The sequence below is a fragment of the Fusarium graminearum genome, chromosome 1 (genome assembly GCF_000240135.3).
Source record: "Fusarium graminearum PH-1 chromosome 1, whole genome shotgun sequence".
NCBI classification, from domain to species: domain Eukaryota; kingdom Fungi; phylum Ascomycota; class Sordariomycetes; order Hypocreales; family Nectriaceae; genus Fusarium; species Fusarium graminearum.
In genome coordinates, this window is record NC_026474.1 from 7,712,901 (window position 1) to 7,730,263 (window position 17,363).

The following is a 17,363-nucleotide window of genomic DNA, read 5'->3' on the forward strand; positions in this document are numbered from 1 at the left end:
TCAACCTTCCGACGACCTCCAAGTGTCGTGGTTAGTATGTAAGAGCCAACATTAATATGTAGATCAATTGGGGTGGCTCATACGGTGAGCTCGCGGCTAACAACTACGGTTTATCGCGGAAGCATATCATCGAAGGTCTAGATGCATCACTTGAGCGTATGGGACTCTCGTACGTAGACCTCGTCTATGCACACCGTCCAGACAGAAAGACGCCCATCGAGGAAACCGTACGAGCTTTCAACCATGTCATCAACATGGGCAAGGCCTTTTACTGGGGTACTTCCCAATGGAGCGCCGATGAGATAGCTACAGCCTGGAGGTATGCTGACAAGCTTGGTCTCATTGGACCGACCATGGAACAACCGGAATACAACATGCTCACGCGGACCAAAGTCGAATCCGAGTTTGTGCATCTGTATAGAGAAGTTGGCACCGGATTGACCGTCTTCTCACCACTTGCTATGGGGCTTTTGACTGGCAAGTATAACGACGGTATCCCAGATGATTCACGACTTGGAGTAAGCGACGACAAGTTTGTAAAGCTGACAAAGTCGGAGTTTGGTAACGAGGAGGGTAAGAAAATGCTGGATAAGATTGCTCGTCTCAAGCCTGTAGCTGAAAGCCTAGGAACGTCACAGGCGATATTGGCGCTGGCATGGGTGCTGAAGAACAAGAATGTTAGCTCGGCTATTACGGGAGCCAGCAGACCGGAGCAGATACTGGAGAGTGTGAAAGTATTCTCCATCTTGCCCAAGTTGACCGACGAGATCATGGAAGAGATTGACAACATACTTGGAAATCGACCGACGCCATATACAAGTCGATTTATATAGACGTGAACTCAATTTGAAGAGGTCATCATGGAAACATATATCTCATATTTAAATCCCATGCAGAATTTACACAAGCTGCAGTATTACTTTCTTTTGTGAGATTGTGCCATGTTATACTTATCTGTAGACAAATCATATTTTAGTATGAATTACGAATCAGTGAGTTCTTGAACAAAATTATTTACATGGCTTGGGTGGTAGCATTTTAATGATAATTGGCATTCTCAAATCCAAACTAAACTGCCTATGAAATAGCCTTAAATCCAATCTCCTGTCCTACTTCAATACCGAAATTACCCCGCCTCGTTAAAGAACTCAAATGCTCGGGTCATCTTCTCGTGTAGTAGATGCACATGCCCAGGCATAGGCATCTCGAGATGATCCGCAGGCATAGACAAACAGAGAGCATCTCCAACATACCTTTCCCATCCATTGGGCCCCAAGTCATTCTTGGTCTTGTGAGGAAGACCCCAAGCAACTGGGCCAAGTTCAGAATCTTCCATAAACTTAGGGTAAGGCTCAGTTGGGATGCCTCGCTTAGCCAGCTTCTGCATAAGCTCAGAGTCTCCAGCACATCTATCAATCATACCCTTCTCGGCCCAGATAATCGCTGTCCGTTTCGGTCGCTCGCTAGCCTTCAAAGGCTGTGGATGGTACGTAGCAACGGCAGCAAATATGGCTTGGAGATGTTGTCGAGTCATGTCTGTTGACCTCCAAAGGCCATTCTGTCGCGATATGCTCTCGAAGATGGCCCAACCGATATCGTTCTTATCCTCGACGGTCTTGGAACGGGGGGAACACATGTCGATGAGCATAAGGCTGTCCACTTTCCGGTTGGCGGCTGCCAGCTGACGACAAACTTCGTATGCGAGCATGGCACCTCCAGAGAACCCACCAAGTACAAAGGTGCCCTCCGGCTGTGCCTTCATCAAAGCTTCCGTGATGAACCTCGCAGCTCCTGTGATTCCAACATCAGTGGTAAACCTTGTTGGGCAGCGGAGGAACGGCGAGTCAATGCCGTAAATAGGTATCTGCGATTTGAACTGAGGCAAATGGATGTAGGTGGCTATCGTGCCCGTCCCATCAGCTATGAGATAGAAAGGTGTTCTTCCATTGCCTGGACGTCCTTGAAGCAAGGTGATCTTGATCTTGGGGGCTGGGGAGTCAACATCAGGCCCAAGGTCAATCTTCACAATGCTACCCGAGTCCGATGTTGATGTCACACTTGTTGGTGGCTGGTCAAAGGACTCTGAGCCTGAGCTTTGCAGCGCCTGAGAAGTGTCATCGACCAGGGATGGCCTTGACAAGTCGTTGTCGAGTGAGATGTGCGTAGACTTGGGTGCAAATACCCGACGAAGGTCTCCAATAGCCGGATAGTCTATGATGAAGGAAGGAAGAAGGTCCATCCCAGTTTCTTCAGTAACTTGGCTTGCAATCTCGATCGCCATAATAGAATCGACTCCAAGGTCTGCAATCAACGTGTCATCTTGGAAGTCAGCCAAGTCAGATCCTGTCTCCTTGCTAATAATCTTCAGAATGCTATCGAGTACATGAGCATCCGACTGCGAGTCATTGCTGACGGCCTCAACCTTTTCAGTGGTATCCACTGGCTTTGGAACTTCTTTCCGGGACATGATAGGAGCAGGCTGATCTCTGGTGGTGTTGCTGGTGTTGGTGCCTCCCAGAAGCTGATCAAGTACAGCATTCTCAACCTCGTGGAAATGAAGGCCAGCACAATGCATGATCAGCTTGTCGTCATCGAAAATGTAGACGTCGCAGACGACTGAAGCGCTCTCATTCCCTGTCACACGAACATATGTATGGTATGGCTTTCCCGGCTCAGGGATAACCGTCTGTTCGAAGCTTTCAAATCCATCCATCATGAACGTCGTGTCATGGCTCTGACGGCTAGGGTTCGAATTGACCACGAATCCAGCAAGATGGACAAGACTTTCACCCCAGTAGGGCGAGGCTACGAACTTTGTGCCCACAGGATCAGAGTTGAGAACAATTACCGCAGCAGCCTCTTGGAAGTCGCTCGATATATATGCCTCTTGGATACACTTGAAAGCGGCATCATATTTAACTGTGTTGGCAAATAAGCCGTAAAGGATCTGAGGCTGGAGGCGGTGGCTGATCCCGCTCTTTGACGATGCGACAATCTCATCCACTCTGGATCTGATAAAGTATGAGACCTTATCCCAACGAGCCTGGATGAGTTGACCATCGCAAGCTGCCACCATACAATCACCCAGAGAGTAGGAGACGTTTCCCTTGGAAGCTTTCCATGCGACCTTGAAAGTATCATTGGATGAACCTCCAGGGCCCACACAGTGATGAAGTCACCGTCCGGTCCAACCAGATCGTAGGTCAATGGGCGCTTAAGACTGAGATTTCGAAGAACAAGGCGGGAAGCTTCAGGCTCTTAGAATGATGCAGTTGCACGACATAAGTCACCGCAGCTAACCCAGCCTCAGAAAAAACGCTTCCGGGACACACAGACCTATCTCTCAACCTATGGCCGTCAATCAAGGCTTTGAATCCTGGATCCGAAAGTGATGCTCGGAAGGTAACCTTCATGTTTGGTGGGGAAATATGTTCAACAACTTGCTGTGCACAGGTAGATATGTTGGCCTTGAATGTCTCATGACCATTCGTGGTTGAGGTTGGCAGTTGATCCTTTGTCTCTGTGTATCTGATCCAAAATTCCTTGAGGTCCCAAGCGTATGTCGGGAGATTAAGAAGACTAAGGTTGTCAACATATGGTTGATGAAGAGCAAGCCAGTCTATTGTTGCGCCATGCTTGTAGAGACTGGACATGCATTTCCCTAGAGATAACCACGCATTGGTACCTTTGTCGAGGGTAGACAGAATCTTGCTCGGAGGTGGTGATAAAGTGGCTCTCACAAAAGAGGAACAAACCTGACTAGGTCCAATTTCGAGCCAGATAGGATCCGAGTAGTTGGATTGAATTGCCTCAAGAGCGCCAACAAAATTGACGGGCTGTCGACATTGTCGTGCCATGTAACCCGCGTGGAAAGTGCCAGAGGTGTCGACCAAGGATGCAAGTAATGTTGAAGCAACGGGGATCTTTGGTTCTGAAAATGTGACACCACCGGCGAGGGCGGCATAGTCAGCCAGAATAGGATCCATCTGGGACGAGTGGAACCCGTAAGGTACTGAAAGCATCTTTGACCGTGCCTTTAGACCTGCTTGTAGTTCGGTGATGTTTTCTATGCTTCCACTGATCACCGAAGCATTTGTGCTGTTGACACAGGCTATCTCACAGGAGGGATCTGCCTGTGCTTCGAGGAAGGCATGAGTGTCTGTGACAGGCATGGCAACAGAAAGCATGGCGCTTGTGTTTACCTCACATCTCTGCAAGATCAGAAGTGCTCGCTGACCGACCAGATAGAGGACATCGGCCAGGGAAAGAACACCAGAAACATGGAGTGCGGCGTACTCTCCCAGCGAATGACCGATGACCACGGATGGCTGGATGCCGATAGACCTCCAGAGGGCAGCAAGACCAATTTCTAGCGTTAGAACAGCGAGTTGCACCTCCAGAGTAGTCTTGTCGGACATCTCACTATCGCTTTGAGTGATAAGATCCAGAAACGGGGGAAAGTTCTGTTCTTCACAAATAGTTGCGCAGAGATTCACAGTCTCTCGAAAGACTGGACTGGTCTCATACAGCTCACTACCCATACCAGCATAATGAGATCCCTGACCTGTGAAAACAAAAACAACTGGGGATTCTTTTGCGGCTGGGCTGTCTGCGGTATCTGCCTCGAGCTTGCTGATAAGCTCCTGAGTTGATGATGCTGTAACAGCGAAGCGTATGGGATGATGGGTCCTTCTGGCGGTGGTTGTATAGGCCACATCTTCGATTCTTGCTCCTGGGTTCTGACGAAGCCATTGTAAGAGCTTGGCCTTGTTACCGTGATACGATGCCTGTGTTCTAGAGGAAGTAACCACAGTATGATGCACTCGTGGATCGCTCTTCTTGACCATATTGTTGCCAAAGTCCTCGAGTAAGATACAAGCGTTGCCACCCTATGTGTGTGTTAGTGGATAATGTAATTATATGACCGATCCAGGAGAGGTGACTTACTGCTGCATCAAAATTGTTGAGGAGGATTCGCCTCGGTTGAGAGACTGGTGACTCAAAGGTGCTCGGTTCCGATGGTATCTCGATATTGATTTCAGAGAGAGGCGGAAAGTTGGGGTTCAGGGCATGGGGCATGCCCGCTTGCGGGGGTAGAATGTTCTTCTGGAACATCATGATACACTTGAGTAGTGAAGCCACTCCAGCAGCCTGTTTCTAAGTCAGTAGCCAGTACTAGAGATCAAAACAGTCAACTCACAGATTCGCTATGTCCGACGTTTGCTTTGACGCCTCCGACCACCACAGGCTTCGGGGTACGTCTGTGTGAAAACAAGCTTGCCAAAGCACCCATCTCGGCTGGATCACCGACTTTTGTGCCAGTGCCGTGCATCTCGACATAGGATATATCGTTTGGAGATACTCTTGCGTTGTGCATCATTTTTCGATACAACTTTTCCTGAGCTTTGGCATCAGATGTTGTGATGGAAGAAGAGTTGCCAGAGTGGTTTCTTCCCGATGCGGCTACAACTGCCAGGATATTGTCATTGTGTGCGATGGCATCTTCAAGGCGCTTGAGCACAACGGTTCCAACAAAGTCGGCTCGGCAATAGCCATCAGCGTCGTCGCGGAAGGTCTTGCAGTTGCCCGTGTCGGACAATACACCGGACTTGCTGAGGCTGGTCCATGAATGTGGATATCCAACCACGTTGGCTGCTCCAGCGACGGCCATATCTGTTTCCTTGGCGAGAAGGCTGGTACATGCGAGATGTATGGACGATGCTGTGGAAGCACAAGCCGAGTCGAGTGAGTAGGTTGGGCCTTCCCACTTGAACTGGAAAGCAATGCGTCCAGCTCCAAAAGCACGTTGAACACCTTGCAGGGTGTAGGCGTCGCATCCAAGAGTATGGTGGCTCACATCATGCCAGTCATCGTTGCACTGTCCAAAAAAGGTGGCAATCCTAGCTGGGTCTACAGCCCTTGTTGCGCCGTCTGAGTACCCAGCCATTTCGAGAGCTTCATATGTAGTCATCAAGAACTGTCGATGGCCTGGGTCCATCAAAAGCGCTTCTCGAGGTGATATATGAAAGAAGCGGTTGTCAAAGTGCCCCGGCTTATCCATAAAACATCCAAACTTTGTTGTTGTCGTACATCCGCTGTCGTGTTTAGAGCGGTAGAATTCTGACAGATTGAAGCGATCTTCTGGGATTTCCTCACAGAGATCGAGCTTAGACATGATGACATTCCAAAACTCCTCCACGTTATCGCTACCGGGGCCTCTTCCAGCCATACCCACAATAGCGATACGTCCTGGAAGTTGCTTTGGAGGCGTACTGGGTGGATGGTCGTCTGCAACAGAGACAGTTCTTCCCGCCGACTTCAAAACATTGGTCAAGTACGATAAATGGCTGCATGGGCCAATAGATTTGACGTCGAGTTGGGGGAAGGATCTAAGCTTGGAGCTCAATTGATCGACAACATGTGTAATGTCCAAGGGTCGAGACAAGGCTTGTGAGCAGATTGCTCTCAGCATATCACCCCAAGTCGTATAGTGAGCTCTAGGGTCATCCATGCCCCAAAGCGTAAAGGTGAGAGAAAGAGGCTGACTCAGGAGAGTTGAATCTCCCACAATATAGTCAAGATCAGCTCGGCTAGTAACCACGGTATGTTGCAATGCGTGGATGTTGAGCTCATTCTTGGGGAGCGATCTGATAGCTGGACATTCCTTGACAATAAGCTGAAGAATAGATGGTGGTCCGACAATGGTATTCCATCGATGTCCCGTCACTGCCACCTGTGCTCTCTTGATCGGTGGAATTCCCTGTAGTTCAGTAATTAGAGACTTTTCTTGGGTTGCCATCACTGTGACCACTCACCATACTCTGCTGATACTGATCTAGGGCATTACGAAGCTCATTCGCCCCGATGCCCAGTACAGTCCAGCCCCAAGCACCGCTGCGATCTTCCATACTTCTGGATTTGACCGAGGTGAACCGACAGAGTCTGGCAAGTAAACCGGCGACCTCGAGACATGCTTCATACAATTTCTCAAAGGTTTCAGCTACAGCCAAGACAGAAAGACTGATAAGACCGCCAGAGATACCAACCCACTCAGGTTGATTTTCGTCTGTACTCAAGAGGCTTGGTTCATACTTTGCCCATCTATATTGTTAATACATGTGTGTCTTGATGCATTGGTAGATTGAAACATACTTTAGGAGTATCCCTGCCCTGACAGCGTAGATCAGGAATGCTTGGGCCATTCCTACGTCGTCGGTAGTGTAGCGATATTTCTCAGCGAGCTCCTGGAGATTTGCAAAGTCGCCTAGACTGTTTCGAAGGACAGCATCCATACCCACTGTATGAGTCTTGAAGGTGTGCGTCAAGTCATCAAGAAAGGATTGGAGCCAAGGGATGGAGGCGGCATCCTGATAGAGCCGGTCAATTCCATCCACCCAGGAGTCAGTTTGATCTCCGAAGAGAAGGATTGTTTTCTTGTTTGGCGCCATAGTTTCAGAATAATAACGATGATTGCCAAATACTCCAAACACTATATCCTGAACTTGGCTTGTGCTGTTTTATACAACTTGCTGTTATCTACAACCCATCTCCCAATAATGCGACGAAGCCTTCATGAGATGGGTTTATCTGATTACTAAGAGGCCTCTACTCAGGATAACAGATCAAAAGGCAGGGAAGCCCCCTGAATGACTCAGATACAGGATGCATCATACATTGAGCTGACCTAAGTTGATAGATATCTAGTATCTATGTACTCAGCAGCATGATCGTCGATATCGAAATAAAATGCTGACGCAAGATGTTTTTATCTTTCGCCAATCCGAGCTAGATTGCTGACGACAAGTCTGACGATTTAGCTAAGCAGATACGGAATCTGTATGTGCTTAGAAGCGGAACATGTCAGATTTACAGTCAGCGTAGCGGACCGACAATACTGTGCCCCATGAGGCCTTCATGATAAGCATCTCGAATAAGAAGGTAGAATGAAACGGATAAAAATGGTCCAACTACCATTCCGCCTCACTGAAAAGAAGAATTCGGAACCCGAGAAATAAACGTCCCTCATGCACATAAGCAGGCAAGATAAGACTTTGCTTTGGCGTACCCCACGATCATCGCCACTAATTAGTCTAGAAGGAGGTTTTCAAGCAACAGATTATGAGATAGCAAAAGAGCCCGTTTCAATTACTTGAGAAAGATAAGCGGAGTTGCAGTATGATATACAGCATAATTCGTCTAAGTGATGAATCCAAGAAATATGAGGCAATCAGTTGCTACTGATCAGTCAGCATTGATGACATATCTTACGTCAACCATCGTATCATGGAGAGAATCCATCAACAGAAGATCTTGTATCTGCGATAGAGCGGTCAAAGGTATCTTGAGAGAGACGAGATATCATCGAGTATAGGAGAATCCCATGCAATATAGTCTGATCGTGACCCTGTGAACAAAGGATAGAGCAATACACTCATCAATCTATTTTCACGTTGAGACAATATCATTTTCATTTTACGTTGCTAGAACGATGTCTGTCGATAACAAACAAGTGCCAGGCCCAGTTGCCATCGTAGGCCTGGCTTGTCGCTTTCCTGGCGATGCCACATCTCCATCCAAGTTCTGGGACCTTCTGAAGAGCGGAAAAGGTGAGCAGCAATAAGAACCAGCATCCTTATTGGTGTCAACATGACCTTGTTGAGCGCTATATCTCTGCCTCCAGTTCATCACTAATTCGTACCAAGACGCATACTCCGAAACAACGGATCGGTACAATGCACAAGCCTTCTACCATCCAAACAGCAAACGACAAAATGTTTTGCCAGTCACAGGTGGACACTTTTTGAAGCAGGATCCTCATGTCTTTGATGCTGCCTTCTTCAATATTACTGCCGCTGAGGCTATCTCACTTGACCCAAAACAGCGCATCGCCCTCGAGGTTGCATACGAGGCCTTCGAAAATGCTGGTAAGCCCCTCAAACAGGTTGCTGGTACTACCACTGCGTGTTTTGTTGGATCCTCCATGAGCGACTACAGAGATGCTGTCGTCCGTGATTTCGCTCATAATCCCAAGTACCATGTACTTGGCACTTGTGAGGAGATGATCGCCAACCGAATCTCCCACTTCTTCGACATACATGGTCCAAGTGCTACTGTACATACAGCCTGCTCATCAAGCCTCGTGGCGATTCACTTGGCCTGCCAGAGTCTCCTGTCAGGAGATGCTGAGATGGCCCTTGCTGGCGGTGTCGGAATGATCTTGACACCAGACGGCACAATGCAACTCAACAATCTTGGATTTCTCAACCCCGAGGGCCATTCACGGTCTTTTGACAAGGACGCCGGAGGATATGGGCGTGGTGAAGGATGTGGTATCCTTGTTTTGAAGAAGCTTGACAAGGCTATTCAAGATGGTGACAACATCAGGGCAGTCATCCGCGCCTCTGGCGTCAACTCAGACGGCTGGACTCAGGGTGTCACAATGCCATCCAGCGAGGCTCAAGCAGCACTTATCAAGCATGTTTACGAGACTCGTGGCTTGGACTATGGCGCCACCCAGTATGTGGAGGCTCATGTGAGTTTTATCTTTGTTTGTTTTATCCACCAAATACTGATATTGCTACAGGGTACCGGAACCAAAGCTGGAGATCCTGTTGAAACGGGCGCTATCCACCGTACTATTGGCCAAGGCGCAAGCAAGAATCGAAAGCTGTGGGTTGGAAGTGTCAAGCCAAATGCAAGTCGTGTCCCAAAGATACAAAAGTCGATTGAAGACTAACTCTAGATTAGATCGGTCATCTTGAGGCTGCTGCAGGTGTGGCTAGCGTTATCAAGGGGGTTCTGGCTATGGAAAACAGCCTTATTCCTCCCAATATTCATTTCGCTAGTCCAAACCCTGAGATTCCACTCGACGAGTGGAACATGGCTGTACCCACCAAGCTAACTCCGTGGCCCGCGGCTCGTACCAAGCGTATGAGCGTTAGTGGCTTTGGCATGGGAGGTACAAACGGACATGTCGTCTTGGAAGCATTCAACTCAACACCACAAAGCATTCTCTACGGCGATGCCCAATACCAACCCGCTCACAACGGTAAGAGACTGTTTACATTCAGCAGTCACGACCAAGCCGGTCTCGATCGAGTCTCCAAGTCCTTGGTCGACCATCTCGACAGCCTGGGACCCGCCGGAGCGAGACCCGAGTACCTGGCTGATCTAGGGTACAGTCTTTCTGTCGGCAAATCTGGCCTATCTTGGAAAACAGCTCACCTAGCGGAGAGTTTGACTGAACTGCGCGAAAAGCTTTCCAGTCCTCAAAGCGAGCATGCTGTTCGAGAGCCAAGGAGCCAGCCAAAGATCGGCTTCGTTTTCACAGGTCAAGGCGCTCAATGGGCTCGAATGGGAGTCGAGATGCTTCACCGTCCAGTCTTCAAGGAATCAGTGCAGAGATCTACCGATTATCTGCAGCAGCTGGGCTGCGACTGGACTCCCATTGTTGAATTGTCCAGGGCTCAAAAGGAATCTCGACTGACTTTGCCCGAGATCAGCCAGCCTATCTGTTCGGTGTTGCAGATTGCGCTGGTCGACGAACTCAGGTCGTGGGGTGTAGCACCCGTCAGTGTGGTCGGTCATTCCAGTGGCGAGATAGCCGCAGCATATTGCATTGAGGCTCTATCTCACAAAGATGCCATCGCAGTTGCATACTTCAGGGGCAAGGTCTCAGCTGGTCTCAACCATCTGAATGGTGGCATGATGGCTGTTGGCTGTTCCAGAGCTGAAGCAGAGACACTCATCGATGAGTCTGACTTGCAAGGCGGCCATGTAACAGTGGCTTGTGTCAATTCACCCTCGAATGTCACCCTTTCTGGAGATGTTGCCCCCCTGGATCAATTGAAGGGCATATTGGAGAAACGAGGCATTTTTGCCCGACGACTGAGAGTTGAGGTGGCATATCATTCCACTCACATGAACTCCGTATTCGCCGACTACACTGCATCTATTGCGGATATCGAGCCCCAGTCATGTCCCTCCCATCAGCCCATCATGGTATCCAGCGTTACCAACAATCAAGTCGACCCTGCACTTCTTGGTTCCTACTACTGGGGTCGCAATCTGATCTCTCCTGTATTGTTCTCAGACACAATCAAGGAGATGGTTTCCCCAGCTGATGGTAACGGCCAAAAGGCTGTCGATTTACTGGTTGAGATTGGTCCCCATGGTGCTTTGGGTGGTCCTATCGAACAGATTCTGTCTCATTTTGACATCGAGAACGTTGGGTACCAATCCATGCTCACACGAGGTCAGAATGCAGTCGAGACTAGTTTGGAGCTTGCAACGAGTCTGTTCCTCCAGGGAGTTGCCATCGATATACAAAAGGTCAATGGCGATTCGGGTTGCCGTTTACTTACAAACCTTCCCCCATACCCCTGGAACCACTCCAAGAAGTTCCGAGCAGAATCTCGCCTCCAGAGGGAGCTTATTGCGCAAAGTACCCCGACAAGAAGCATTATCGGTGCCCCTGTGCCCAAGATGAACGAGAGTCAACGTGTTTGGCGGGGCTTCATCAGGCTTGATGACGAACCTTGGATCCGCGGCCACACAGTAGGTACCACGGTCCTGTTTCCAGGTGCTGGAATGGTCAGCATAGTTCTCGAGGCCGCACAGCAGATGGTTGATCCTGGCAAAGTTGCACGCGCATTCAGACTCCGCGATGTGTCTTTCTCGGCTGCCATGGCCCTCCCCGAGGATCAGGCTACCGAAGTCATCATACAGATGAAGCCACAACTGGTTGCGACCTCTGGATCGACCCCAGCCACGTGGTGGGAGTTTACAGTATCCTCATGTGCTGGAACTGATCAGTTGAGAGACAACTGCCGAGGATTGATTACGATTGATTACGAGGGCAATACAAGTCAGCAGATGGCTCACGAGGACTCTCAAGTCGTCTCTGGGCGGATTTCTGACTACCACCAAATTCTTGAGGAATGCCCTGCAACTTACGCCAAAGATCGCTTCTACAAACACATGATGAAAGCTGCATGGCGTTATGGCGAGACTTTCCAGGGAGTTGAGAACTGCCACCCTGGCGACGGCAAGACTGTTTTCGATGTTAAACTTATCGATATTGGCGAGACCTTCAGCAAGGGGCAGCTCGACAGACCATTCCTAATCCATGGAGCGACGCTTGACGCCGTGTTCCAGGGTTGGTTAGGAAGTACATACAAGAACGGCACCTTTGAGTTTGACAAGCCTTTCGTCCCGACCAAGATTGGGGAGATGGAGATCTCTTTCAATGTCCCATCAGAAGCTGGATACATGATGCCTGGTCTCTGCAGATCACACAGATCTGGCTTCAATGAGTTGTCTGCCGACACCATCATGTTCGACAAGGATTTGTCAAGAGTTATCCTGTCGGTGATCGACTTTCGAACCTCGGAGCTTGAAATGGACGGAGCCGCTACTGAGGAGACTACTGTTGAAGTTGACCCAGCTGATATTACTTCCAAAGTGCTTTGGGACTATTCGTTGAGTCTCATGGAGCCATGCGATCTCAAGCAAGTAATGGGAAGCATCGTAGCACAAAACAGTCTCACTGACGTAAGTACTCTCCACGACAAATACTTCTTTGAATATGTCGCTAAGCATTATCCACAGTTTGTTCGCATGCTGCTCCATGACAATCCAGCAGCCAATATTGTCGAATTCATCTCGCGTTCAGATGGGCTACCCAACACGTACGCATCCAAACTCCCTCCAGGAACCATTCTACCAACCCAAATTCGATACGCAGTTGTGGATGAAACTGAAGACGTTGGGGACGAAAATGCAGCCTCAAGCATGTTGACTATCGATGCCCTAGTTGATTCCGTATCAGCAAGCGGAGCAACTGCAGATATAGTCGTTATCCCACAAGGATTCCAGTTTCAGGACAATTATGCTAAGATCCTTGAGCCATTGGCAAAGGTATCAAAGCCCAATACAACGATTGTGGTTGCTGTCGACACCCCAGATACCACGGTGCCGTTGAAGGCAAAGGGATTTCAGCTCCTACACAGCATTCAAGGCACTCCGTCTTTAGAGGTCTTCGCCGGCCTCACGGGTGAGCAAGAAAAACCGACAAATGGAATTCACAAGGAAGAGGTAGTGCTTCTGTTGCCATCAATGTTATCGACTGTGACAAAAGAGTTTGCCGAGGAAGTGCAGCTGGATCTTGAGGGCCAAGGCTTCAGTGTGTCGACAGAGAGTTTGGCTGAGAGCATTGATGACTCTACTTTTGACGGCAAGACATGCGTGTCGTTGTTGGAAGTTGAGCGGCCACTACTGGATAGCCTCTCTGAGTCGGACTTTCAACTCATTCGCAAAGTCGTTTTGACTTCTCAGCGCATTCTATGGGTCACCCATGGTGAGAGTCCGTCGCTGGCCCTGGTTGACGGCTTCTCACGGTGCATCATGAGCGAGATTGAGGGCGTCAAGTTCCAAGTCCTGCATCTCAGCGAGCCAACTGGATTGCAACATGGACCACGTCTTGCAGCAAAGGTCATTGCGTCCAAGGCTTCGGACAACGAATTTCGCGACAAGGATGGATTGCTGCAGGTTGCAAGAATCTTCAAAGGGTTGACGGAGAACGAGAATATCCGTCATCACCTCCACGATGACGTTCGAGTGACAAGACTGAGCAACCAGGAACATCCTTTGAGACTCACCATTGGAAAGCCTGGTCTCTTGGACACGCTTTACTTTGTTGACGACGAGCGAGTATTGGCTCCGCTCGCAGACCACGAGGTTGAGATTCAAGTCAAGGCGACAGGTCTCAAGTAAGCAAGGCATCCTTCCACTTTATGAGTTATCTAACATATTATCTCTTAGTTTCCGAGATGTCATGGCATCAATGGCACTGGTTCCAGTAAAAGGACTTGGCCAGGAAGCAAGCGGCATTGTCCTCAGGACTGGCCGTGATGCAACGCATCTGAAGCCTGGCGACCGTGTGAGTACCCTCGATATGGGAACTCATGCGACAGTCATGAGGGCAGATCACCGAGTCACGGTCAAGATACCCGATGCCATGTCATTTGAAGAAGCAGCTGCAGTTCCCGTCGTGCACACTACAGCATACTATGCACTTGTTAGGCTGGCCAAGCTTCAGCGAGGTCAATCTGTCTTGATCCATGCCGCAGCAGGAGGAGTAGGTCAAGCAGCTCTACAGTTGGCCAACCATCTCGGTCTCGTTGTATACGCCACTGTCGGCTCAGACGACAAACGCAAGCTTCTCACGGACACATACCAAGTGTCAGAGGATCACATCTTTAACTCGCGAGATGCAAGCTTTGCCAAAGGTATCATGCGTGTCACCGGCGGTCGCGGAGTGGATTGCGTTTTGAATTCACTCTCTGGTGAGCTGTTGCGTGTATCTTGGAGCTGCCTTGCAACTTTTGGTACATTTGTCGAGATCGGCTTGCGAGACATCACCAATAACATGCTTCTTGATATGCGGCCCTTTTCCAAGAGTACAACATTTTCCTTCATCAACATGTATACTCTCTTTGAGGAGGACCCATCGGCACTAGGAGACATCCTTGAGGAGGTTTTTAAGCTTTTGGGTGGTGGTATCCTTCAAACACCAAGCCCCATGACGGTGTATCCCATCAACCAAGTTGAGGACGCTTTCCGTATCATGCAACAAGGCAAACACCGCGGAAAGATCGTACTCTCCTTCCCAGATGACGCTCAGGCTCCTGTATTGCATGTGGCCAAGAACTCAATGAAGCTTGATAGTCAAGCGACATACCTCTTTGTCGGAGGCCTTGGTGGCCTCGGTCGCAGTCTTGCAAAGGAATTTGTGAGCTGTGGAGCCAAGAATATCGCCTTCATCTCACGATCAGGCGATAGCACTAGCGAAGCCAAGGCCACCATCAAAGAGATCACAAGTCGAGGTGCCAATGTCAAGGCCTATGCTGCCGACATCTCGAATGAGACGGCATTCCTTAATGCAATGAAGGAGTGCTCGCGAGAGTTTCCACCAATCAAGGGCGTGGTTCAGATGGCCATGGTGCTTCGTGATGTCGTCTTCGAGAAGATGACATATGAGGAGTGGAAGCTTCCATTGAAGCCCAAGGTACAAGGAAGTTGGAACCTACACAAGTACTTCGACCACGAGCGACCTCTTGATTTTATGGTTATCTGTTCCTCAAGCTCAGGTATCTATGGATATCCCAGCCAAGCCCAGTACGCAGCTGGAAATACTTATCAAGATGCTCTGGCTCACTATCGCCGGGCTCAAGGACTCAGGGCGGTATCTGTCAACTTGGGCATCATGCGTGATGTCGGAGTGCTTGCAGAACAAGGCACCAGCGGAAACATCAAGCTCTGGGAAGAGGTGTTGGGAATCCGCGAGCCTGCATTCCATGCCCTGATGAAGAGTTTGATCAAAGGACAGACAGACAACAATAGCGAGTTTCCTGCCCAAATCTGCACCGGCTTGGGAACCGCCGATATCATGGCAACTCACGGTCTAGCGAAGCCCACATACTTCCAAGACCCTCGTTTTGGGCCTCTGGCGGTCACAAGCCTCTCTTCTGACGCTTCTGGTGACAAGCAGTCAACGGCCATGTCTATTTCTTCTCAATTGTCTGAAGCGAGCAGCAAGGCGAAAGCAACTGAAATCATTACAAATGCCTTGATCGGAAAAGTAGCCGACATCTTGCAAATGCCACAGTCAGAGGTTGACCCAGGTCAGCCGCTGTACCGTTATGGAGTGGACTCTCTTGTTGCACTAGAGGTCAGAAACTGGATCACAAGAGAGATGAAGGTAAATGTCGCTTTGCTTGAAATCCTGGCTGCAGTGCCTATGGAGAGCTTTGCTGGAAAGCTTGCTAGTACTAGCAAGTTGGTTACGGTATCTTGAGGAGAAACGGAACAAATGTTTGTCTTTTTATTTATACAGATTGTGAATCATCTAGCTAGACTTGATAGTAGATAGTTATCATATAAGACTTTAAATATCCTGATTATCCATTCTGGGTAATTGTGCAACTAGCGAGCATAACACTTCGGAAGCCGCAGTCATATTGGTGGCATATATAAAGAACTTGCGTTATATAATATGAATATTGGCATGCATAATACCAGCGGTTGTCCTATGGTTTTGTGAGTCTATGGAGAAAGCCATAACGCTTACGTTCGTTCCTCTAGATACTTCATTGTGCTCTTATCATGTTCCAGTCTGTATGGTGCAGAAAGGTATGGTGCATGCTTATTATTTGTGTTATCTATGAGTTAATTAGACCCTGACTTTGACGTAAATCTGACTCATATCCAATACTCTGAATCAGCGTATCTTGATCATCGGGAATACCATCACGTAAGTGCTCACGCAATACACGATGACACTCTGTATATCTATCTCTCAGACCGACTTTCGTTACCAACTACTGCCGGTATATTCTCCTCCGAAGTTGATATAATTGCTGCATACTTTAGTAATGAAGCTCTCGCCGTCAAAATATTTACCCGTTCTTCTGGGAACTTTGTCTTTAACCATTGCGAACCCATCAGCCGATTGTAAATGCTTCCCTGGCGACGACTGCTGGCCTTCGGCGGCGGAATGGAAAGCCCTCAACACCTCCGTTTCAGGGAACCTTATCAAGACTGTTCCTCTTGGTGCGCCATGCCATGACCCGATGTTTAAAGGGGACGTATGTCAATCTCTGAGGCAACAGTGGCAGAATGCTACAATTCAGTAAGTCATATAGTTCTTTCCACGACACAAATGAAGTCCTATCTAGTTAACATGGACTCAGTTTTGCCTCGTCTTCATCAGTGATGGCTCCATTTTTTGCTAATCAAAGCTGCGACCCATTTCAACCACGGATTCGTCCATGCGAGCTAGGTAACTATGTTTCTTATGCTATTGCTGCTGAGACAACTTCCGATGTCCAAAACGCGATAGCTTTCGCACGTGCAAATCATATTCGCCTCGTTATTCGCAACACTGGCCATGACTATCTGGGTCGCTCGACAGGCGCAGGCGCGCTTGGCGTGTGGACGCACCACCTCAAAAACATCGAGTTTGTGGATTGGGATGATGATACTTATACAGGTAATGCTGTCAAGTTAGGTGCCGGTGTCCAGGGATTTGAGGTCCTAGAAGCAGCCAGAAGTCGAGGGCTTGTGGTTGTTGGTGGAGAGGTAAGCTTTTTTTTTCTGTCATATAATATATACACAGCAAGTAGCTGACTGACAGTTGATAGTGCCCTACCGTTGGTATCGCTGGTGGCTACTCTCAGGGAGGTGGCCATTCTGCACTTTCCACAAGTTTTGGTTTAAGTGTTGATAATGTTCTCTCATGGGAGGTAATCACAGCCAAAGGCGAGCTTCTAACGGTAAATAAAGATGAGAAACCAGATTTATTT

The 17,363-nt window shown here is 48.8% G+C and overlaps 4 protein-coding genes across 4 annotated transcripts; 3 read left to right on the forward strand and 1 right to left on the reverse strand.

Annotated features, from left to right (window-relative positions):
• Positions 1-254: 254 nt before the first annotated feature.
• Positions 255-833, forward strand: FGSG_12125 (voltage-gated potassium channel subunit beta-1; the record flags this gene model as incomplete). Its single annotated transcript, XM_011320006.1, has 1 exon — positions 255-833. One exon carries the CDS (start codon positions 255-257, stop codon positions 831-833), a length of 579 nt encoding a protein of 192 aa, XP_011318308.1.
• A 293-nt stretch (positions 834-1,126) lies between these two features.
• Positions 1,127-7,448, reverse strand: FGSG_02395 (uncharacterized protein; the record flags this gene model as incomplete). Its single annotated transcript, XM_011320007.1, has 7 exons — positions 1,127-3,043; positions 3,333-3,443; positions 3,756-4,889; positions 4,948-5,151; positions 5,201-6,316; positions 6,816-7,101; positions 7,153-7,448. The coding sequence occupies 7 exons, from the start codon at positions 7,446-7,448 to the stop codon at positions 1,127-1,129; spliced, it is 5,064 nt and encodes a 1,687-aa protein (XP_011318309.1).
• Positions 7,449-8,980: 1,532 nt separating this feature from the next.
• On the forward strand, positions 8,981-15,856 carry FGSG_12126 (uncharacterized protein; the record flags this gene model as incomplete). Its single annotated transcript, XM_011320008.1, has 4 exons — positions 8,981-9,532; positions 9,584-9,673; positions 9,748-13,769; positions 13,822-15,856. The coding sequence occupies 4 exons, from the start codon at positions 8,981-8,983 to the stop codon at positions 15,854-15,856; spliced, it is 6,699 nt and encodes a 2,232-aa protein (XP_011318310.1).
• A 577-nt stretch (positions 15,857-16,433) lies between these two features.
• Positions 16,434-17,303, forward strand: FGSG_12127 (uncharacterized protein; the record flags this gene model as incomplete). Its single annotated transcript, XM_011320009.1, has 3 exons — positions 16,434-16,690; positions 16,800-17,139; positions 17,202-17,303. Coding segments are annotated over 3 exons (699 nt in total), but the record flags the coding sequence as incomplete, so codon positions are not given.
• Positions 17,304-17,363: the final 60 nt, after the last annotated feature.